The 24,871-nt window shown below is 46.2% G+C and overlaps 1 protein-coding gene across 3 annotated transcripts in view; it reads left to right on the top strand.

Annotated features, from left to right (window-relative positions):
• The window catches only part of TCF20 (transcription factor 20), an 87,439-nt gene that overhangs the window by 25,173 nt on the left and 37,395 nt on the right, over window positions 1-24,871 (top strand). For all 3 annotated transcript variants that reach the window (XM_006917356.3, XM_006917358.3, XM_015593561.2), the window contains exon 2: window positions 14,244-19,952. In XM_006917356.3, coding sequence (XP_006917418.1) covers window positions 14,280-19,952 — 5,673 coding nt within the window. In that variant the 5' untranslated portion in view covers window positions 14,244-14,279. The remainder of the gene's footprint in view (window positions 1-14,243; window positions 19,953-24,871) is intronic.

Genomic DNA, 24,871 nt, shown 5'->3' on the forward strand with positions numbered 1-24,871 from the left:
ACTCTTTCCTTCACTCTCCTTTTCTGGCTTGTCCTCCTTCCCAGCCTCTAAATGTTGGAGTGATTTAGGGATCAATCCTACACGTAATTCCAAGATCATTGGCTTTAAAACCTCTTTTCGACCAAACCAAATGCCAGCCTGGTACACATACAGCACTCACGTATGCACGCAGACACAACTGAAACAAGAGTTTCACAAAACAGTTCTTATACTTCATCTTACTCTGAGCCATGGACTCTGTTATTTTCCATTCTGTTCTATTTCATTTTTTTGAAGTGCTGTTCATGACCCACTAAATTGATTTCGCAACCTTCCATTTGAAAACCTGCTCTGAGTGATCTCATCCCCTTCTTTGGCTTTAAATACTCTCTCTGTGCTGATGACCTTCCCATTTGTACCTCCATCCCCACCTTTCCCCTGAGATCCAGACATGCCAGCCGTCTGCCTGACATCCCCACTTGGACGTCCACTAGGGGTCTCAGAGTTAACGTGTCCAGCAAAGCACTCCTGATCCCTTCAGCCTCTCCTGCTCCCCGCGTCATCCCTCTCCGTAAGTGGTGCCGTGTTCACAGTTGCTCTGTAAGGCACAGTGCTGGAGCACAAGCTCCCAAGCCCGTGGCCTGTGCTCAGACCTGATGCTACCTGAGCTTTGAGGCCTTGGGCAGTCACTGAACCTCTCTCTACCTCATTGTCTTCCTTTAACGAAGTGCGTGGGGTTGCCCACTCTACCGTCTCCATGAGACCATTGTAAAGACTAAACGAGTTTTTACCTGGAAAGGACAGAGCAGTGGCTGGCATGTGGCTGATGCTCAACTAGTGTTGGCTGCCGCTATTTGTCGTCATCATTGTGTCCCTCACATCCACTTCTGATCCATTAGTAATTTCTGTTGGCTCTAACTTCAAGATATGCCCTTTATTTGACTGCATTTCACCACCTCCATCAACACCACACTCATCTATGCAGCCAATATCCCTTACCTAGAGAACCAAAATAGCCTCTTAACTAACTCCCTGCTTCTGCCTTTACCCCTCCCAAAGTCTGTTTTCCACAAAACAGCCAGAGTGGCCATTTGAGAATTAAACCCAAAGTGTGTCACTCTCTAGCTCAAAACCCTCCAAAGCCTAATAAAATTCACATTCTCACATGACTGACCAGGCCCTTCATCTTGGTACTTCTCATACTGTGTTGTGCATGCGACTCGCTGGTAAGCTTGTCAACATGCAGACCCTGCGTGTCCTGCAAGCACCCAGAGGCAGTGCTGCTGGCCTGTGGGTCCCGTGATAGTGGGGCCTGTGTGCTCAGGGCCCCTTTCTCTGACTGCGTCCCCCTCTGCTCTCCCTGCACCTGGCTTTGCCATGTCAGCCACTTTGTTTTTCCTCTCACCAAGCTCGTTCCTGCCCGTCCTTTGCATTGGTCTTTGCATGGTCTGTGCTCATCCCATTGGAGTCTGTCACACGTCGCCTCCTCAAGGAGGCTGGCCTTGACTATCCTGCTTAAATCCCACCCTTCCCTTATGCCCCTCTCTCTGTCCCCTTAGCCCCCTTATTTCTCACCAGACATTTCTTAGTTCCTGGTATATATTTATTTAATTGTTGTCTGTGTGAATGCTATTTTCGTGGAGTGTCAGGACTTTGTGAGCCTTGTTCGTAGCTATATCCCCAGAACCTAGAAGCAGTTCTAGGAATGTAGTATTTGTTCACATGAATACAAATATTTCCGTGCTAGACACACACTTCTTGAGGGTAGAGATCTTCTTTATTCCTTCGTTTTGCTTTTTAGGTATTTAGCCTGAACCCTCTCACTCCGGCCCTCTCCTGCCCCCCACGCCCCACACACACCCACATAACTTCAGTCGTCAGCGATTGTTCGCTGTTGTTTGTCAAACTCTTCTGCTGGGGGCTTTTTATAACCTTATTTAATTTTTCTTTAAAAAAAATTAATGTAAGTAACACACGACTATAGTCCTCCCCTAGTTAACGTTTTGGTATATATTCTTTCTAGCCATTTTCTGGACTTACTCATTATTTGTAATTTATCAGATGGAGCTTGCTCCTAGATCAGGAGGAGTCTTGGCAGAAGAGTGCAATGTACCATTCGCCCTGTGAAGGGCTAGCTCCGGGGACATTTTTGTTCTACAGTTGAGAAAACTGAGACTTGAAGAAGTGAGTAATTTGTTCAAGATCTCACTAGCAGTAAACTGCAAAACCCAGTTCAGAATCTGATTGTCTCAGGGTTCAGAGTCCCTGCATGCCCTTCCCGCTGCTCCGTGCTGCCAGGAGCTGTGGGGACAGAAGCAGGAGGGATTGGCTCACTGGAAGGGGTCTCCCAAAAAAGATACTTGGAGCAGGTCGTCACCAAAGAGTCTGGCTAATCAGTGGTGCAAGTGGGCAGGGTGCTGGCATTCGAGACATAGATGCCAGCTTGGGCAAAGACCTGGAGGTCTGAAGCATATTTGGGCCATGGAGAGAAATTCTGTTTCTCTGGAGTAGGAGGTGTGAGACGAGGTGATGAGAGGGGGGGCGAAGGCGTCGGGAGCTGAAGGATCTTGAATTCTATGCTCTAAACTCTGTGATATTTTTTCAGACTGGTTAAATGGAGAACCAGAATTTTGTTTATTTGCAAAATACGTCAGACCTACAGAAAAGCACAGAGACTAAGCACCTGCGTCCCCCAGATTTAACAGATGTCACAGTTGGAGCCTCCTGACTACCTCCCTCCTGCCACTCAGACCCATGCTCCCAAACTGAGCTTTTCACGTAGTCATCCCTCCCTTATCTGAGGTTTTCCTTTTTTTGGTTTGTTACCTGTGGTCAACCAGTCCAAAAATATTAAATGGAAAATTCCAGAAATAAACAATTGCTAGGTTTTAAATTGTTTGCCATTCTGAGTAGTGTGATGATCTCTTACGCCATCCTGAACTGTCTCACCTGGGATGCGAATCGTCCCTTTGTCCAGTGTCTCCACACTATGTATACACTGCTTGCCTTTGGGTCACTTAGTAGGAATCACTTGGTTATCAGATCAGCTGTCACAGTAGCACAGTCCCTATGTTCAAGTCACCCTATTTTACTTAATAATGATTGCAAAGCACCAGAGTAGTGATGCTGGCAATTCAGAAATGCTGAAGAGGTGCTTTAAAGTGCTTCCTTTAAGTGAAAAGGTAAGTACAGTACAATAAGATATTTTGAGAGAGACCACGTTCACATAGCTTATCACAGTATATTGTTATAATTGTTCTTATTATTAGTTGTTGTTAATCTTTTACTGTGCCTAATTTATAAATTAAACTATCATGGGTAGCATGTATAGGAGAAAACATAGTATATATAGGGTTTGGTACTATCTGTGGTTTTGGGCATCCACGGTGGGTCTTGGAATCCATCCCCTGTGGAGAAGTGGGGACTACTATATATTTCTAAAATTTATCTGTTTATACACACAGAGCTAGAAAGCTAATTTGGAAAAATTCCATTGTTAACTAATCTAAGGTAGAAAAAGAAGAAAAAGTTTGGTCCTATTAAATCTCAAATAACCCCCCAGGCAGGTTTGACATGGCCCCATTAGGCTGAGAGCACGTCCTGGCTTTCTGGCACAGTAAAGTATTATAGGCTTCCACTTGTACAGTTGCCTACCCTTTGGAAAATTAACCATTTTTCCAGGAAGCTTGGGTTTCATTTAGTGAGGAATGGCATTTAGAAACTCAAAACTGAATGTCAGCTTGGTTCCCTAGTATTATTAGTGTTTTCTTCTAAAACTACCATGCCTTTTTGTGTGTGTGTGTGTATGGTTAGTTTTTTAATTCACCTGGAGTTTATTTTTATAGATATCGTGAGATGAGGCCTAACACAATTATTTTTCTCCCAGAAAGGTAGCATGTTATCCCAACATCCTTTATTTTATTATAATTTAGAAAAAGTTATGATACATAGTAGAGTAAATATTTCCTGATTTTTTTTTTTTTTTTATGTTTTCTTAACTAGCTTTGCACATTTTCTTCAGATGACCGTCAGAATTTATTTACGAAAACATAATGGGAGGGTGCTCTGCAGAGGCAGTGGTGGGTCTCATGGCTGAAGGGGTAAAGGGTGCAGATGTGAAGGGGTGTGAATGAGGCGGCAGAATTTGGGAGATTGTTACATCGAGCAGAGTAAGTAAAATGGTTCAGCAAGTTTGTAAGTGCAGATTGAAGATAAGGGATGCCAGGTTTCTTCCTGTCTGCATAGGGAATTACAGACATGGAATGATGGAAAGGTAGTTGAGTTCTAATCAGAGGCATCACGGTGAATGCAATCCTTTAACATATATACACTATAGATACAGAAGCCATAACAGGTATGAGTGTTCATACACGTTCGTGATTTTCTGGCTATAAACGACATCCCAGTAGCAGTGAACAATCCTAGCACCCAGAACTTTGTTTCCAAATATTATCGACCCCTAAAAGAAATCGGGTGTCCTTGGAGAAATAGCTGGTTCCAGGGTTTGGGTGGGAAAGTACACAATATGAGCCTGAAACATCTTGTGCTAGGAAGTAAGGGAATGCTGAAAGAGTGGGACGTGTCAGAGGACACAAGAGCCAGTTCGAAGAGGTTTCCACTGGCCAAATCTGGGACAGTTTGAGCATCAAATAAATGAATGAATAAACGAATGAGGGGGGCAGGCTCTACCTGCTAATGATGGATAGAGAGTCACCATTTGGCAGCCATGCTTGATTCACGTGGGTGTCATCAATAGGTGAATGTTAGACAAAGAACGAGATACTGGCATAATCTCAGGATTTTTCCCACAAGATGCCAGTTAGTAGAGTGGCAACTACAGTGGAGAAACCTGGCAGAAGATGGGCTTGACCAGGTGGATGTACTTAACATCACCAGAGGAGGGATGGCTCGTCATCTGTCCCTCCTGACCTGGCACACTAGAAGGAGCACAGCAAGCACCACATCTCTGGTGTTGCTGCCAAGAAAGCGGGGCCGAGTCGCGACCTACAGGTTGAGGGCCATCTTGCAGAATAAAAGGGCTGTGCCGTCAGGGGCATGGAAGTCAGGATGACACTGAAGTCTATTCCAGATTGACAAGACACTAGCGACATATGACAGTTTGTTTTCCTGGTTGGGTTTCTGGACCAGAAAGGAGAAAGAAACATTGTTGGGACAGTTTACCATATTTGGATGGAGTCTGTGGTTAGATCGGTGATGTAGTGTGACTGGTGACTTCCTGATCTGCAGAGTTGTATGCTCATTGTAGAGGAGTGTCCTTGGTTTTGGAAATATACACTGGAGCCATTGGGGTGACGGAGCTTCAGGTCTTTGGCCTGCTTTCTGGAGGTCAGGGAAAAGCTCATAGGTGTGTGCATGTGTGTGCGTGTGTATGCGTGTGGTATATATGGGTAATGAGTGCATATAAGTATAAGTATGGGCAAAGGATGCAAAACACCAGTTGGGGAATCACGTTGGAGGGGGGTACGTAAGCACTGTGCTATTCTTGTACTTCTCTCCGTACATTTGAAATTATTTCAGAATTACTTTTTTAATACCCTGTTGAGGTTTCAACTGGAACTGTTCTATAAATTGATCTGTGGAGATTTGACCTCTTTATGATGCTGGGTCTTTTCATCTAGATATGTTATATGTTCTTCTGGCTTGTTTTTGTTTTGAGCTCTTCTTTTGAGTCCTTTGGTAAAGTTTCTAATTTTCATCATATAGCTTTTGCCCAGTTCTACTCTGGATTAGTCCTCTGGTATCTTTTTAATTTCGTTGCTATTATGAAATGAAACACTTTCAGCCTGTAAGTGGCAACACTAATTGCTTTCTGTGATTTTGTCTGTGAAAGTTTAGAAATTATGTACTCATGAAACCTTTAAAGAGAAAAAAATTCAATAACATCTTAAAAGATCAGGCTCAACAGTTAGTGAAACCCTGCAGGGAGCCCCAGCTAGCCCCAGAGATAGCCCCCTGGCCCCCATCTTTCTACTGCCCCTTTTCCAGGAACCGTTGGCCATCCTGCCACAGGTGTCTGTGGTGATCTAAATTGATCTTGGGATGCCCCTGTGACTGTTAGACAGATAGCAAGTGAGTGGGGAGGCGCCTAGTCTCCTTAAGCCTGGCTAGGAGCAGATCAGTGGCAGTTCTCTGCAGTTTCAGAAGTATGCGGTTAATAGGGTGCTCCAGCCTCGTGGCTGTTGGAGATTATGTCTAAAAATAGGCCTGCCCACTGTTGGGTGGAATGCAGCTGTTTTTAGACCTGATTCTGAAAAATAGCTCAGAGGAAGTGTTTTTTGTGTGCACACTCGCTTGGGCACCTTGGCGCGTGTGTGGTGTTGGCGCCAGGTTTCCTGGAGCAGAGATTCTGCCTGGCAAGTGCCTCTCGCTCCCACCTACCTCTGGGTTGTCCCGTGCCTTCCTTTCTTCCCCTTGGGCAGGGAAGTGCTTTGCAGTCAGTAGGAGCAGGTAGAATGAAGATAAGAGATAGTATTTTTTTTAAAGGAAGTTAATGAAATTTTAAAGTGGTTATTTTCTACACAAGCATTAATGCAAGTAGAAATGAAAAGGAAGAAAATATATCCACAATCTACCACCCTGAAAAGTTAAAAGGTTTTAATTTTTCCATACTATTTTGTTTGACCTGGACTAAATGAATGCTTAATTTCTGGACAATTTTAACTGTAGCACAGCTATGAAGTTATATGCTACTTTCCATTAGCTGACTATACATACTATGCATTTCCCACGGTGCTAGAATCTTCATAGTTATTTTTAATGAGTATGTGTGTACTATTTTGTTGAACAGACATACCATAATTTGTTTAATCATATTCAAATGACAAAGAATCAGGTTCTTGCCAGCCTTTTCTTCTAGGTGTCATTGGAATGAATATGTTGGTTCTTTGATTTTTGTTTGGTTGTTTATTTTGAGATTTGCCTAGGATAAAAATCTAGTAAATAGAATTACTAGGTCAAAACATACTAATATTTTTACAGTCATGTGCTGCATAATGATGTTTTAGTCAACAGCGAACCACATGTACAACGGTAATCCCATCAGATATAATGGAGCTGAATTTCCTGTAAGAAATGGAAGGCTGTGTGCTTCAGGAGGAATTTTCTTTTCTTTTCTCTGATGGGAGCAATATCCGGGGCTTGGCAGTAGATTCCCTCTCGTCACAGCCCCAATTTCGAGTGCACGGATGACCTCCCAATCAGTCAGACACGGACCCGTTTCACCCCCTAGTGCTGCATATTCAGAGGGCATCACAGCCCAATAAACGTGAACCATTTTTGTCTTTTATATCGCACTTTTCCTGTATCTTTTCTGTATTTAGATGTCTTTAGATACACAGCATTTCATACAGTAACGTGCCAAACAGGTTTGCAGCCTAGGAGCAAAGGCTAAACCCGTATACCCTAGGTGTGCAATAGGCTGTACCATCCAGGTTGGTGTAAGTGCACACTGGGATGTTCCCACAACAACAAATCACCTAAGGATGCATTTTTCAGAATGTATCTCCATCGTTAATTGATGCACTACTGTATTACCAAATTGCTTTTTCAAAGAGCTGTTATAATTTATGCTGCTTTTGTTATTGTTTGTACCAGCTTCACCCTAACCTCATCACATGGGATAGCATCTCATAATTTTGAGGGGAAAATTTAATAGCCATAAATTTGTGCCCCTCTTTTTTTTTCTTTTTTTTCTTTTTGGTCAACATGTATGTGATCATGAGTGACGGTAGATGTTTTTTCTAGCTTGCATGACTAAGTTTTGACCCTCAGAGAGCAAAGTTTTTAGATCTGTAGCATTCTGGTGGGTTTCTTTTCCTCTAGACAACTGACTTGCAAATTCTGACCAAGCTGATTCCTTCCTTAAGCTGCTCTCTGGGCTCCCAAGCCAGGGGGCAAATCTGCACCATCAACGTATCAACTTATTCTAAAGACCTAGTTGTACTGAAACACCTACCAGTCACTGAGAAAGATCTAGGCTCTGCCCGTCTGCAAATAGGACATAGAATTTGAAATACCACATCAAGTCGCTGGGCAAATCTTTGTGCCTGGTCTACTTAGGAAGAGCCCATGTTTGCACACCTAAAGCAGAGAACATAGGTATATCCAGGTTCAAGCAGTCAGTACACTTCAGCAGATTTCAAGATGCCTTTTTAAAATGCTTTCCTAGTTTTGTGAGAATCTTGCTGCTAGTTCAAGGAAGGCTTCTGCCAGAAGTACAGGCTGGGTTCTCACATGGGCTTTCCATATCCCACCTCGCTGTTTACTATGACTGTTTTGCTTGTTTAGCATTTCTGAGCCTCACTTTACAAGAAAGAGCACTAATACTTCTTAGGGTATGTGAAGATTAAATACATTATTTATGTAAAGCGCCTGGGACAGTGTATGGCTTGTGTTAGACATGTAGTAAATAGGTGATAGCTGCAGTCATTCCAGATCTGACGCAGGTGTTTGTCAGGGTTTTTAAAAACCTGGATTTGGGTGCTCCTTGTTCAATTTGCAGTGCAATGAAAGAAAAGAACATGGGCTTTAGAACCAAAATAATTTGAGTTATAGAATATCAGCTCTAATTTATCCTAGAAGAGTAACTTTTGGCAAATTATACAATTCTGCTATTTTCCCTCCTCATCCATAAGTCGAAATATATGTGGAACCACACAGGGCCTGACACATAGAATAAATGGTGGTTGTTATTACATCAGTAGCACATACCTTAGGTACTGATTAAAGGCAAATGCATTTCACTAATTTTGTTCTTACAAAGGGGAGGAAAGCCAGCAAAGTCTCTGCTTTAGGGAAGATTTTGTGGAGATGATCACATTTCAGGAGCTCTTAAGATTCTAAGAGCCATATGACCTGACATAGTAGGAAGGAATTTACAGAGCTAGGGATGCTTCAGAGAAAGGCTCAAGGTGAGAATGGGGTGATGTCACAAAGGAGACAGGTTTGTTTGAGAGGATGGAGATGAGCAAAAATTATGTTGGAAAGATGCCAGAGGGCTTCAAGGCATGGGGGGGAGGGCAAGCTGTCAAAATGGCAGGTGAAGAAAAGCTTTTCCAGATGATTAGTGGTGGGAAAGCTTTTGGAGAAGCTGTTCTAGTCCGAGAAAGATGAAAATGGCAGTGACAGGGCAGGTAAAGAGCAAATACAGGAAATGGAGAAGCAGCAGAATTAGATAACATCTTAAATGCAAAGTGTTCAGGGAAGAGTTTGGGGTTCTCCTAAACCTCCTTGCTTAGGGTCTCGAGAGGATTATGGTTTTTCTTGAGGGTGATAAGTTGAGTCAGTCGAGGAAAGAACAACATTTTTGTAATTGAACATGAGTTGGTGACTGCTTAAGAATAAATATATTTTGTCATCTTTGTAGAAATGATTCCAGCCACAAGTGACATTGCTCAGAGTCCATATGTGCAGAAGTGACTATTCTGTCTCCCGATTGCCACCTAAAGAGGGCTGGAGGCCTTGTCTTCTGTCCCTGCACAGTCATTAAAACATCGCCACGTGGTTAATAAATCCTGCAGACCCCACCCCGCCCTGTCCCTGCTTGCTGCTGGTTTTTGGTATCCCTTCCAGTTTTGAACGCTGGACATTTCTTACTTTCTTGCAGTTTAGCTGTGCATTTTGTCTGACATTTCTAGGTGTTTCGTTGAGAGAGAATTTCTAATCCCTCTGTCGTGCCATATTGCATGAAATAGAATCTCTCACTCCCCAAGTGATAATATCCTACACTGAAATCCTAAGAATGAGAGGAGAACTATATTAGGGTCCTGGTAGGAAACAGATGGCACACTCATACTGGGTGATTTGAGGGGTGTTTAATTGTATCCTTCAGGGTTCAATCAGGAAAAGGGGAGCTTTCCATCGCAGGTATGAAGAATGGTCAAAGAGGACTTAGGGGTTTACTCAGCCACTGGCAGGTCAGGAGGCTGCTCCTGATGGTCTCAGACAGAAGCGCCGCAGTGAGTGGCTCCTGAGCTCACGGGGAAGCGTGTGAACCGGTGTGTGCCACAGCTGCTCCGGGAGTATCAGCCTCCCCTTTTCTCTGCCTTCAAAATCTTGTGCTTCCCTTTGCCAGCCTTAACCCAGATCCATGCTAGAGAGAGGTTCTGGAAAGGTAGCTCCCAGCTTCTGATATGCAGAGAACTTAGAGAGAGAATGATCACGATGGTGCTGAATTGACCAGTGCAGAGCTGGGACAAAGAGTGAGCAGGGTTTGGAGACACTGATGGAGTAATGGAGTCTCGTGGCCTGACAATAGCAGGAGTTGTGACTATGCCTAGGCCTGAAACGCAAGAGGAGGAAGCAGTTTTTGGAGCCCGGAGAAGGTGGCTGTTTAGGTTGCCCCACTGGAGGTCAGCCATTCAGCCAGTCTCAGTGGCTGTGGGGTGTGAGCTGAGAGAGTGAATTCTTCCCTCTCACTCTCCTGCCTCATTTCCAGCCAAGCTGGCCGGAAGCCAGAGGGGCAATGGGACCTCTTGACCGCCACTGCGGTGCCCCCTCCCAGGGCATAGGGTAGGACAGAGATGGGCGAGCCTGGAGGGCAAACAGAATAACCCACCCGACAGGGCCATAACCGAAAGCATATATGTTGTTAATGTCTTGAGAATTGAAGCGTTTTTTCAAGGCAAAAAAGAAAAAACAAAACCAGTGGTTAAACCTGACATGAAAGAGGAAGCAGGTACTTGAAAACACCTCTCAAGGACACTGTCTTGACAGTTTGGAGAACTTTGTGGAGAAGAGAATGGAATGGGGAGTTGATGACGTTGGACATGTGAAGGAAGAAGGACAAAGAAAGCTAATGCTGGTTTTCTGTAAGACGACAGTTGTTGGCCGAGGGTAGGATGGAGAGCGCGGCCGCAGGCAGGAAGCGGTGGTTGCAGTGAGGCCAGCATGTGGACTGGGCCATCGAACATAAGCGCTAAGTTCTGGACCTCCCTCACTAGTGCATCTCCTCGGGCTTTCGGAAACCATTCAGAAAGTCAGGAAAATGCAAGAAAACCAGGAAAGGGAAAGTAAGGGCAAGGGAGAGTTGCGGGAGGAGGTGTGTTGGTAAACCTCTTTTTCAGAGTATGCATACAAATTCCTGATGGGTGACTTACTTCCTTTGGAGTGTCAAATTTTCTTTACTACATCTGTGTTCATTCAAACAAGGAAATTCAGGCATTTGTTGTTATTATGATGCTTTAAAATTGACTACACTGATACTCTGCTTTTTTAAATGATAGAATAGTATTGGATTGATATTTTAGTAAATTTATTTTATATGCTAATGCTAAAATTGCAGTTACTCTGGGTTTTCAGTTGCTGGTGTAGTTTTCCTAATTGCTGTACTTGGGGACTCCTAAAATAGATGGACTTGCACGCACTTTCTGGTGCTCGGATACTTCTTGTAGACTAAGAATGTTTACTTTGACTTGGTGCCCTGCAGGGTGTATTTGGCTGTGATTTTTTTTTCCCATCTAGTCCATAAACCAGAACTATAGCTACAGCAGGGAGAAGGGCATCATACAGGACAGGGCACCTCCGGAGAAGGGCTGGGAACAGCCCTGGGAAGGAATTATACCCAATTCGGGTTCCTCTCTGGAGGTCCAGTTTGCTCAGGATCCAGGCAGCCCGAGGCGGGTCATGCTGATGTGAGGTCAGTGGTCCTTGGCTCCTGGGAGCTCCTGTTTAGAGACAATTTGGAGCAAGTGGCAACACTGTACACTTGGATTTTTCAGAAGCGTGGTTTTATTTATGGAAGGATTAATTAAACAACATGTATTTATTTACGGAGCAATTCTCCCTCTAGGAAGCTTTTCATTAAACTGCCAGATTTGGCCTTTTTGTTCGATTTAGCCCATCAGCTTTTTATCACGTAGAGGCCACGGGCTCCGAGGGCGAGGGCAGAGGCACACCACAGACAGGGGGAGAGTACCTCTGTGGATGGAGTCGTTGTTGACAGCCCCAGAAGTGATGGGGGAGGCCTTGTGAGAGGGAGGCAGGGGAGGGACATACTTAAAAGTATCGTTGATGGCCACCCACTTTCAGGGCCAGCCTCTGACAGGACAAGTGGCAGCTGTCACTGACCACGTCATAGACCCTCGAGGTCATGTAGTGTGCGAACGGGGCCTGAGGGGGCGGGCTGCTCCTTGGGGCCGTGTGAAGTCTGCTTCACTTCCTCATCTGTGCGGTGAGCGTTAAATGGTCGGCACTCCAGGAGCTGTTACCTGTTGCGCAGCAGATCCATGGGAACACAGAAAATAGCAGTCTTGCAGAGGCATTTTGAAGAGGATGGGAAGCAGTTTCCTTTAGATTCTGAGGTGGTATGTTTCAAGATTACCTCGGGTTATGTGATTAGGTAATCAGACTTAATGTCAAAGTTGTAGACCTTTGTGTAGCTATCTCAGACTTAGGATACTCCAGGAAGAAGTGGGTCAGGCTCCCAGAGTTTGGAGTTGCTAACCAGCTTCAGCTGTGATCCGTGTTTACTTTCTGAGTCCCCTCGTGGTTCTCGTCTGGACTCAAGGTGGTTTTTTTCGTCTGGGAACTGGACCTGAGGAATTTGACAGGCAGGGTCTTCAGCCTCCTCCAGCTCTGCTTTTAGATCAGCCGTGCTCTGTTTTCTCCTCCTGCAGTCTCTCGTCTCACCGCCACACCACCACCTCTGAGTGTACTATAAAGTTCTAGCCTAGTTCTCTGCGGCCTAGTTCTCATACCATTAACTGGTTCGTAGAATGCCTGCCGCGTGCTCCTTACTGTTTCAGTGACAGGACTACAGCAAGGCTCAAAGTCTCTGCCCTTTAGGAAGTTTACATGTTAGTGGGGTGAGACAGATAATACACAAGTAGCACGTAGGTGTCTTCTTGGAATAAGTGCTGGGGAGGAAGGATGGTGGGGGACGGAGATTGGGAAAGCCCCAGATGAGGATGTAAAAAGTTAGGTGTTTTTAATAAGATGGCCAGGGGAGGCCTTACCAGTCAGGTGACATTTGCCCAGAGACTGGAAGTAAATAAAAGGGGCAAGCCATGTGGCTGTGGAGGAAGAGCATCGCAGGCAAGAACAAAGTTCCTGGGCAGAAATGCCAGCAGCCACCCCAGGAGCTAGGAGGCAGCAGGACTAGAGCAGGGAGTGGTGGGGATGAGGTCAGAGAGGTAACGGGGTAGGCTTCGGGCCTCCCAGACCTGCTTCACTTGGAATGAGAAGAGGAAGCACTGTTGAGTTGGAGATGAGGAATCCAACTTAACCTTTTAAACAGTGGTCCCCAACCTTTTTGGCACCAGGGACCGCTGCTCCTATGAGAGTCTACTTCCTGAGGATCTGAGGTGGAGCTGAGGCGGGGATGCTAGCTCTGGGGAGCAGCTGCAAATATGGATGATGTTTTGCTTGTCCGCCTGTTGCTCACCACCTGCTGTGCGGCCCGGTTCCTAACAGGCCACAGACTGGTACCAGCCCAAACCCGGGGCTTGTGGACCCCTGTTTTAAAGGGATCACTGACTTTCCTGTTGGTAACACCATTTTTACTCCCTCTGAGAGTGAACTAAGAAACTAGCTTCATAAGCCATTGAAGAAAAACTTTGCCCTAACTTACCTTAGCCCGTTTTTGGCTGACTGCAGCAGTAAGGAATCTCTGCAGTGATAAGAGTCCTGGGGTCACCAGTCATCACAGGTAGTTGGTAGTTACAGTTAACTTGCAATAACATGTATTTGGATATAAGGGACTGACTTCTGTTCTCAGGCCAGTCCGTTTCTCAAAATCTGGGAGCAGGGCAGCCAGTGGAGTGACTGCCTCAGCATTGTTTGAGACTCTTAGTTCAGTGACCATTCTAATACGTGAAAATTAAATGTAAGTGTTTTACATTTACATAAATGAGCCACCCCTCCCCCACCAGACCTGGAAGACTTATTTTAAAATTGTAGTTTTTTTTATCGACAGTAATAACACAGCTCTATGTTTCACCCAATTGGATTGGGGGAGGGGTGGCTCATTTATCTAATACAGAGGGTTTTACTTTATTGAATTTGGTTTTACCTAGAGTATCTCTTTTCGCATTGCCACAGACTCCTCCCTCACTCTTTAGACCGTTTCTCTGTGTATTTGCATTTTCAGAAATGGGTAGGATAAGAAATGAAAGGAGATAAAATTCAACTCAGTCAGTTTCATCTGGGCCTCAGAATTATCGTGTCCCTTCCATCATCTAGACCTGACTTTATTTGTGCCAAGGGGATGCGTGTCTCATGGTTTTCTTGTTTTCTCTCATTTTTAGGAGGGCTGTTGGCCTGCCGCTGTGTTGCTAAACAGTATGCAGTCCTTCCGGGAGCAAAGCAGTTATCACGGAAACCAGCAGAGCTACCCGCAGGAGGTACACGGCTCGTCCCGGATAGAGGAGTTCAGTCCTCGCCAGGCCCAGATGTTCCAGAATTTTGGGGGTGCAGGTGGCAGTAGCGGTGGCAGTGGCGGCAGCAGTGGTGGTGGGAGACGAGGGACGGCAGCTGCAGCGGCGGCGATGGCTAGCGAGACCTCTGGTCATCAAGGCTACCAGGGTTTCAGGAAGGAGGCTGGAGACTTCTACTACATGGCAGGCAACAAAGACCCCGTGGCAACAGGAACCCCGCAGCCGCCTCAGCGGAGGCCCTCCGGGCCTGTGCAGAGCTACGGACCCCCCCAGGGAAGCAGCTTTGGCAATCAGTATGGGAGCGAGGGTCATGTGGGCCAGTTTCAAGCACAGCATTCTGCCCTTGGTGGTGTGTCTCATTATCAGCAGGATTACACGGGGCCTTTCTCTCCGGGGAGTGCTCAGTACCAGCAGCAGGCTTCCAGCCAGCAGCAGCAGCAGCAGCAAGTCCAGCAGCTGAGACAACAGCTTTACCAGTCCCATCAGCCTCTGCCACAAGCCTCTGGCCAGCCAGCATCCGGCTCGTCCCATCTGCAGCCAATGCAGCGGCCCTCAACCCTGCCATCCTCTGCTACTAGTTATCAGTTACGAGTGGGTCAGTTTGGCCAGCACTACCAGTCTTCTGCTGCCTCCTCCTCCTCTTCCTCCTTCCCGTCACCACAGCGTTTCAGCCAGTCTGGACAGAGCTATGACAGCAGTTACAGTGTGAATGCTGGATCCCAGTATGAAGGGCACAGTGTGGGTTCAAATGCACAGGCTTATGGAACACAATCAAATTACAGCTATCAGCCCCAGTCTATGAAAAATTTTGAACAGGCAAAGATTCCACAAGGGACCCAGCAGGGCCAGCAGCCACCGCCACAGCAGCAGCCGCAGCCGCAGCCACAGCCACAGCATCCCCCTCAGCACGTGATGCAGTATACCAACACTGCCACCAAGTTGCCCCTGCAGAGCCAGGTTGGCCAATACAGCCAGCCCGAGGTCCCTGTGAGGTCCCCCATGCAGTTCCACCAGAACTTCAGCCCCATTTCCAACCCTTCCCCAGCCGCCTCTGTGGTTCAGTCTCCGAGCTGTAGCTCTACCCCATCTCCTCTTATGCAGAGCGGGGAGAATCTCCAGTGTGGGCAAGGCAGTGTGCCCATGGGCTCCAGAAACAGAATCTTACAGTTAATGCCTCAGCTCAGCCCCACCCCGTCGATGATGCCCAGCCCGAATTCTCATGCTCCAGGCTTCAAGGGCTTTGGACTAGAAGGAGTGCCGGAAAAGCGGCTGACGGACCCTGGCCTGAGTAGTTTGAGTGCCCTGAGTACCCAAGTGGCCAATCTCCCTAATACCGTCCAGCACATGCTCCTCTCTGATGCCCTGACACCTCAGAAGAAGACCTCCAAGAGGCCCTCTTCCTCGTCTAAGAAAGCAGACAGCTGCACAAACTCCGAGGGCTCCTCGCAGCCTGAAGAACAACTGAAGTCCCCTGTGGCGGAGTCCCCGGATGGAGGCTGCTCCAGCAGTTCCGAGGATCAAGGCGAGAGAGTGAGGCAGCTGAGTGGCCAGAGCACCAGCTCCGACACCACCTACAAGGGTGGAGCCTCAGAGAAAGCCGGCTCCTCCCCGGCACAGGGCGCTCAGAATGAAGCCCCCAGACTCAGTGCCAGTCCTGCAGCCAGAGAAGAGGCTGCCTCACCAGGTGCTAAGGACACGCCGTCGTCATCCGAGGGCAACCCAAAAGTCAACGAGAAGACAGTGGGGGTGATTGTCTCCCGGGAAGCCATGACAAGTCGGGTAGAAAAGCCTGGTGGACAAGATAAAGGCTCCCAAGAGGATGAGTCCACAGCCACTCAGAGGCCACCCAGCACTGGCGGGGCCAAGGAAACCAGTCACGCATCACTTCCACAGCCAGAGCCTCCGGGAGGAGGGGGCAAAGGAAACAAGAGTGGAGATAACAACTCCAACCACAACGGAGAGGGCAATGGCCAGAGTGCGCACCCCGCCGTGGGCCCTGGCTTTATAGGCAGAACGGAACCTAGCAAATCTCCCGGAAGCCTGCGCTATAGTTACAAAGACAGCTTCGGGTCGGCTGTGCCAAGAGGCATCGGTGGCTTTCCTCAGTATCCTACCGGACAGGACAAGGGGGATTTCCCTGGCCACGGGGAGCGGAAGGGCAGAAACGAGAAGTTCCCCAGCCTCCTGCAGGAAGTGCTTCAGGGTTACCACCACCACCCTGACAGGAGGTACTCTAGGAGTACTCAGGAGCACCAGGGCATGGCTGGTGGCCTGGAAGGAGCCACGCGGCCGAATGTCTTAATTAGTCAAACCAATGAATTAGCTAGCAGGGGCCTTTTGAACAAAAGCATCGGGTCCCTATTAGAAAACCCCCATTGGGGTCCCTGGGAGAGGAAATCAGGCAGCACAGCTCCTGAAATGAAACAGATCAATTTGGCTGACTATCCAATTCCCAGAAAGTTTGAAATAGAGCCTCAGTCATCAGCCCATGAGCCCGGGGGTTCCCTGTCTGAAAGAAGGTCAGTGATCTGTGATATTTCTCCGCTAAGACAGATTGTCAGGGACCCGGGGGCTCACTCACTGGGACACATAGGTGCCGACACCAGACTTGGGAGGAACGAACGTCTCAATCCAAGTTTAAGCCAGTCGGTCATTCTTCCAGGTGGGTTGGTGTCCATGGAAACAAAGCTGAAATCCCAGAGCGGGCAGATAAAAGAGGAAGACTTCGAGCAGTCCAAATCCCAGGCTAGTTTCAACAACAAGAAGTCCGGAGACCACTGCCATCCTGGTAGCATCAAGCATGAGTCTTACCGAGGCAATGCCAGCCCTGGAGCAGCCACCCACGATTCCATCTCAGACTATGGCCCTCAAGACAGCAGGCCCACACCAATGCGGCGGGTCCCTGGCAGAGTGGGTGGTCGGGAGGGCATGAGGGGTCGGTCCCCTTCTCAGTATCACGACTTTTCAGAAAAATTGAAGATGTCCCCTGGGAGGAGCAGGGGCCCAGGGGGAGACCCTCATCACATGAACCCACACATGAGCTTTTCGGAGCGGGCCAACAGGAGTTCTTTACACGCTCCCTTTTCTCCCAACTCGGAAAGCCTGGCCTCTGCTTATCACACGAACACTCGAGCCCATGCCTATGGGGACCCCAACGCAGGTTTGAATTCTCAGCTCCATTATAAGAGGCAGATGTACCAACAGCAGCAGGAAGAGTATAAAGACTGGAGCAGCAGTTCTGCTCAGGGAGTGATTGCGGCGGCCCAGCACAGGCAGGAAGGGCCGCGGAAGAGCCCAAGGCAGCAGCAGTTTCTCGATAGAGTGCGGAGCCCTCTGAAAAACGACAAAGATGGTATGATGTACGGCCCACCGATGGGGACTTACCACGACCCCAGCGGTCAGGAAGGTGGGCGCTGCCTCATGGCCAGTGACGGTCTGTCTAACAAAGGCATCGAGTTGAAGCACGGCTCCCAGAAGTTACAAGAATCTTGCTGGGATCTTTCTCGGCAGACTTCTCCAGCCAAAAGCAGCGGTCCTCCAGGGATGTCCAATCAAAAGAGGTACGGACCGCCCCATGACACTGATGGGCATGGGCTGGCTGAGTCCACACAGTCGTCCAAACCTAGTAATGTTATGCTGAGGCTTCCAGGTCAAGAGGATCACTCTTCTCAAAACCCCTTAATCATGAGGAGGCGCGTCCGTTCTTTTATCTCTCCCATTCCCAGTAAGAGACAGTCACAAGACATGAAGAACAGTACCACCGAAGATAAAGGACGCCTCCTGCACCCATCAAAAGAAGGCGCTGAGAAAGCATTCAATTCCTATGCCCACCTTTCTCACAGTCAGGACTTCAAGTCCATCCCTAAGAGGGAATCCGCCAAGGACCTTCCAGGTCCAGACAGTAGAAACTGTCCTGCTGTTACGCTCACAGGTCCTGCTAAGACCAAAATCCTGCCCCCACGGAAAGGACGGGGGTTGAAATTGGAAGCTATAGTTCAGAAGATCACATCCCCAAACATTAGGAGGAGTGCGTCCTCGAACAGCGCAGAGGCTGGGGGCGACACGGTTACTCTGGATGACATACTGTCGTTGAAGAGTGGCCCTCCCGAAGTTGGGAGTGTTACTGCTCAGGATGCCGAGATGGAGAAGAGAAAAGGTGAGGTGTCATCCGACCTAGTCTGTCCAACAAACCAGGAGTTGAACGTAGAGAAGCCTCTTGCGAGGTCTTCAGAGGAGTGGCGTGGCAGTGGGGACGACAAAGTGAAGACCGAGGCACACCCAGATACAGTCTCTGCTGGAAAGGAACCCCCTGGTGCCATGACGTCTGCAACCTCACAGAAGCCTGGGGGTAACCAAGGGAGACCAGATGGTTCCCTGGGTGGGGCAGCACCTTTACTCTTCCCCGACTCAAAGAATGGACCTCCAGCGGGCGCACTGGTCCCTGAGGCCAACCCCAAGGCTGAGGAGAAGGAGACCGATGCAGTGACGATTTCCCCCAAGCAGGAAGGATTCCCCCCGAAGGGGTATTTCCCTTCAGGAAAGAAGAAGGGGAGACCCATTGGTAGTGTGAATAAGCAAAAGAAGCAGCAGCAGCCCCCGCCTCCGCCCCCTCCGCCCCCTCAGATACCAGAAGGTTCTGCAGATGGAGAGCCGAAGCCAAAAAAGCAGAGGCAGAGGAGGGAGAGGAGGAAGCCTGGGGCACAGCCGAGGAAGCGGAAAACCAAACAAGCCGTCCCCATCGTGGAGCCCCAGGAACCGGAGATCAAACTGAAGTATGCCACCCAGCCACTGGATAAAACTGACGCCAAGAACAAGTCTTTTTTCCCGTACATCCATGTAGTAAATAAGTGTGAACTTGGAGCCGTTTGTACAATCATCAACGCTGAAGAAGAAGAACAGACCAAATTAGTGAGGGGTCGGAAGGGGCAGAGGTCTCTGACCCCTCCACCCAGCAGCACTGAAAGCAAGGCACTCCCAGCTTCGTCCTTTATGCTGCAGGGACCAGTGGTGACAGAGTCTTCTGTTATGGGGCACCTGGTTTGCTGTCTCTGTGGCAAGTGGGCCAGTTATCGGAACATGGGTGATCTCTTTGGACCCTTTTATCCACAAGATTATGCAGCCACTCTCCCGAAGAACCCACCCCCTAAGAGGGCCACAGAAATGCAGAGCAAAGTCAAGGTACGGCACAAAAGCGCTTCCAACGGTTCCAAGACGGACACTGAGGAGGAGGAGGAGCAGCAGCAGCAGAAGGAGCAGAGGAGCCTGGCCGCCCACCCCAGGTTCAAGCGGCGACACCGCTCGGAAGACTGTGGCGGAGGCCCTCGGTCCCTGACCCGGGGCCTCCCTTGTAAAAAAGCAACCGCAGAGGGCAGCAGCGAAAAGACTGTTTTGGACTCAAAGCCTTCCGTGCCCACCATTTCAGAAGGTGGCCCCGAGCTGGAGTTACAAATCCCTGAACTACCTCTCGACAGCAATGAATTTTGGGTCCACGAGGGTTGTATTCTCTGGGCCAATGGCATCTACCTGGTCTGTGGCAGGCTCTATGGCCTGCAGGAAGCGCTGGAAATAGCCAGAGAGATGGTGAGTACCAGCTTGCTCTTTTTCTTAACTTCTTTTCAGTTCCGTTTCTTCCACCTTTACTTGTTTTAGCCTGACTGTTCTGTGCTTACCTATCACATGGTGACTCCTCTAGATTAAAGTCTGCAGGCCCAGGTAACGGGCAGAAAACGACGTAATTTGGAAGAGTTGTTTAACTTCTACTTTTATCAGTAACACGTGTCTGTCGGTTACAAAGTCATGTTACCGACATGTTCCATACAGCTGATTAAAACAGACATCCCTGCTCCACCCTCTCCTCAGACCAGATTCCCGATTCCTCTGCCAGTTTCCTGTTTCTGAACAATAAGCTTTTACTGCTATTCGTGTTACTCATTGATCCTTTTTTTCCCGTTTTTCAGCATCTGACTGTAATACCTATGAAGTGTACTCTGGTTACATTTCTTTCTAAAACTTTTCATTTCTCTAGAATTATTATTCATACTTTAATTTGCTTTCTATTTTCTTGGACTACATCTTTCTAATTCAGACTTTCCAATCGGGATATTTATTCTTTAGGTCTGTTTCATACCTGTTATCCTGGGGCGTTCATCATCATCGTCATTTACTTCTTCCCTCTTTCGAATGCCTTTTCCTTAACCCCCTGTCTTCGCCCTTCTTAGTCTGCATCCTCAATGTAGTGGAGTGCATCGTCCTTTAGCAGTTTCCTGAGAAAGGGTGCATAGGAGGTGAATACGTTGAGATCTTATCTACTGAAAACGTCTGTCCCACAGTCACGTTTAATTGAGAGTTGGGTATAGAATTCTAGATTTGAAATATTTTCTCTCACTGTTTTGGTGTCATGGCTCCTGGCTTGTCCCGTTGCTTCTAGGGTCGCAGTTGAAGGGGCTGGAGTTCCGATTGTCAGCCATTACCTGTGTGCTGCCTTTCTCCTCTGGAAGGTTTGAGGATCTTCTCATGTTCCCTCTAGGTCTGACATCTCAAAATGATAGGCCTTATGTTGGTCTTTCCACTCATTGTGCTGGCTACTCTGCAAGATCTTTGCCATCTGTAAATACACCTTTCAGTTTGGAAAGTTTGTTTCTGGAATAATTTCCTTACCTCTTTCCTCTGTTCTCTCTTTCTGGAATTCCTATTAATTAGGTATATTTTACCTCCTGGGTTGGTCCTCTGGCTTTATCCTTTCTCTTCTGTTTTGTGTTCCTTCTCTCTGTCTTTTTGTTGTAATTTCTCCATGCTTTCTTCAACTTTATCATCTGTTTATTTTGTTCATTTTCATTTCTGATATTTTCAACTGCTTTTTCTTCTCAGAATATCCTTCTGAGGAGACAGTTACTTGATTGAACGGGGCAGAGTTAGGGACCTAACTCCTCTTACTAAGTGGTCTGGTTTCCGGCAGCCTCTTGCACACACATTCCATCCCCCTTCTGAGACACCTCTGTCTTCTTCCCAGGCCCTGTGCCACGGGGTGGCTGGCTTTCTAGTGGCTCCTCCGCTGCACTCATTCCTCTCTGCTTCCCTTCAGTCTGCGAAATCACTTACTCTTTATTTCTAGCTCCCAGAATTTGGCCATCTCATGTGTGTTATTTGTTTCCTCTCCCATTCTTCATGTTCTCATGAATTTGTCTTATAAGTTTTGTGGGAAGGTGACATGTAAATGTATGTTCCGTCTACGATATTTAATCAGATGAATGTTTTGTATTAATTTATATTTAAAACATACTTGATACATATGCAGATGACTTTCAGTCATAGTTAATAAGGGTTTTATTAGCCAGAATCATAGTATTCTTGTGCACTTTATACTGTCTCTCCTCTTATATCTTTCTCAAAAGCACTATATTTTATCATTGCATTATCCCTAGAGTTTGTGTCAGGCAAAAAGGAAGTACTCATAAACTGTAGTCAGAATGTAATCAATGTGAAATTTATATATATTTCAAGTTAGAACATTCTAATTTAGTCATACAAGGAGCTTGCCTTTCCCACTGAGACCCCCAACACAATGGTCTTTTTTTCTGTTTCCTTCCCTGTCTCAGTCGTCGATGTCACTCCCAAACCCCAACTTTGAATAGATTTACTTCTTAGATACAGTGACATTTAAAAATGCAAAAGTCCTATAGGAATATAACATTTAAAACCCTAAAGTGTAAAATCATTTAAATAGTTCTAAGCACTCAGTAATCCATTAATTGTCATCTTGCCCCAGTTCATGGCCTGCTTGCCAACTTTGCTCTAAAAGTTACAATATTTGGTGGGTTGTTTTATTTATTTGTTACTTTTTGGTGTGTGTCCCAGTCCAAATGTCAGTGTTTTATTTCAACATAAATTATTATCATCTCAGAGTAAATTTTACGTGTAAACTTTCAGACATTTTATAGCGATAATTGGTAACCAGTAGTCAGCAGGCTAAATCCTGCCAGCAAAGTCCTAGATCCTGTGTCTCTCTGAGCCTAGTGTGTAGGAGGGAGAAGGTGCCCATAGTGATGTGACCACCCTAAATCACAGTCATCTCCGTCCCCGAAAGGGTGGGGAACAGCGGGCCGCCTTTTAAGATTCCTAATTGGGAATTCATGACTTCAGAAAGTGACAATTTAGTCTACTGCTTGTCAGCTTTAATCCCCAAATAAAATCCAGAATGTTATAATTGGAACAAATCCACTGAATAAGATAAATCAGTCTCTCTCTTTACCCATCCCCCACAGCTTTCATTGACTAAATTGTTAGAAGAACATGAAGCATGTTAGATAGAGAACGTTACAAGTACTTTTATTTTTACAAATATTAATTGCAACCTCAGTTGTTTCAAAAGTGCTTCAAATTAATCATATGTTCTAAGGGATAAAAAGTTGGAATGCTTTATTTAAAGGTAACAGGTATAAAAACAGGTATTTTGTCCCTATACTTCTATATAGTAGGGGCTCTAAACTTAGATTTTTGGATTCTATGATGACTCCATCAGGACCGCAGATTCCACCATCTCTTTTAAAATAACAGGTTTCAGAACACAAACAGTTGAACAACTTTTTTAAATTGAGGTATAACTGACATATAACATATTAGTTTCATGACCAATTTAAACAAATCTCATGTTGCAGCTTTAAGCTTATTTCTTTATATTGTACCCCTTCACTGTGCCAGTGCCCTTTAAAAATATAACTTGCTCTTTCCTCGACCTTATTTTACGTTCTTCTTTTAGAATAGATTGCGAGCCTTGTATATTTAATTTTTCAATACACATGCACTTCTGTTTTATTCTCCCAAGCCACCCAGTGAGACAGGAAGGAAGAAGATACCATTCCATTACCCACAGAATAAAGGACGGCTTGACTTCAGTGACACACACTCAGATATGTGTTGATTTTAAAAATGGTTTACAAAATTACGCTTCTTGGCTCTCTGAGCTGATGTTTTACTATGACTACAAGATCCTTTTCTGTTTTGTCTAGCTTTTATTCTCCTTTTCTTAATGTACTCAAGAACAAATTAAAATTAGACTAACTTGCCTTTTTTAATTTAATTTGATAGATGATGTTTCAGTTTGTCAAGGTCACTTTGAGACTAGTTTTATCTTAGGTTTTAGCAGATGCATTCAATTTTGGCCTGCTTAATAAGCATGCTCTCAATCCTATCATGTTGAGATAAAGCTACATATTTCATTAGAGATCCATTTTGGCTTACGTATTTATCAGGTGTTTTGACAAGCATGATATTATAACAAAGTAATATGAAGTTTTCAAGGGACAGTAGCTCCTCTCCTTATTAAGTGTCACACTACTCTGAAAATTGCTGAAAACTAGAACATTCTTGTACAGATGATCTTCGCTCTACTTCCTTTTCTGAGTGTGGGAATTGATCCATTTCTGTGCAGTCCTCTGGTTTTGTCAAACTTTGACCTCTGCTTACTTACCTTGGTGGAATTGTATATGTGAATCCACAGTGACCTCTGGCATGGGTGGTGTGACAGAGGCAATTGCTTCTAAATAGACATCCATATAACTTGGTATGTAAAAATCATATTTGATACATTTAGGAATGTGCAGGCCTTCAGGGTTGTGGCAGCAGGTGGATCTGGTGATCATGGATCTCTGGTGTGTCCCTTGAGACTGTACACCCTTGTACAGAGAGCTGCCTACCCTTGTTCCCGTCTCCCCTCCCCCACCTAGGTACAGCACTCCTTCTAAATAGATGCTTAACAACCTCCATGGGGAAGTTTTCATCTTTTTTTACCCCACATTAAATGTTAAAGATCTGGTTTTAGGTTAAATTTTTTTGGATCAGTATATTAAAGATTATATTTAAAGTTTATTTTTAATACAAATTTAAATAATAGATGAAAATTTCTTTCTCACTCTGACATCCTCCTTAATTTGCTTTAAGTTGTGACAAAAATATGATTCAACAAGTGTAATAGTATTCATACATTGATTGCACTATAAAAATGTGACTGCATGTTGAAACGTCAAAAGCAGATCAGTTAGCCTCTCTGGTTATCTAGAAAATCAAGGCATTTTCCCAGATGCTCCCTGAACTCCTGTCTACGTGCTCTTCGAGTCAATGGCCGAGCAAAGATGCTGTCATTTCACAGGTGCGGCTGAAGCCTTCTACACACTCCTGGACTCTGCTCTGAACCCCAGTGTCACTCTTCAGCTGCACACATGTCTCACAAGTGTACACCTCTACTCCCTCATCTATCTCCGGGCTCACATTCCCACATTCGCGCTCTCCGTTCCCTTCTCCAGGCTTCCTGCTCTCCCTCTCTCACCAGCCCCTTCTCTCTGGCAGTCACTTGGTCCTTGTTATACTTCTGTCACAGCCTTGTCTGCATTACACATCCAGGCACCAAGTCCTTTTCGTCTCTTCTATCCCCGTGACTTTTAGTGTATAGCAGGAAGTTGTGTCATTATTTTATTACCTATTTTTTAACACTTATTTTTCTCTTG

The sequence above is a fragment of the Pteropus alecto genome, unplaced genomic scaffold, assembly GCF_000325575.1.
Source record: "Pteropus alecto unplaced genomic scaffold, ASM32557v1 scaffold157, whole genome shotgun sequence".
Taxonomy (NCBI): Eukaryota; Metazoa; Chordata; class Mammalia; order Chiroptera; family Pteropodidae; genus Pteropus; species Pteropus alecto.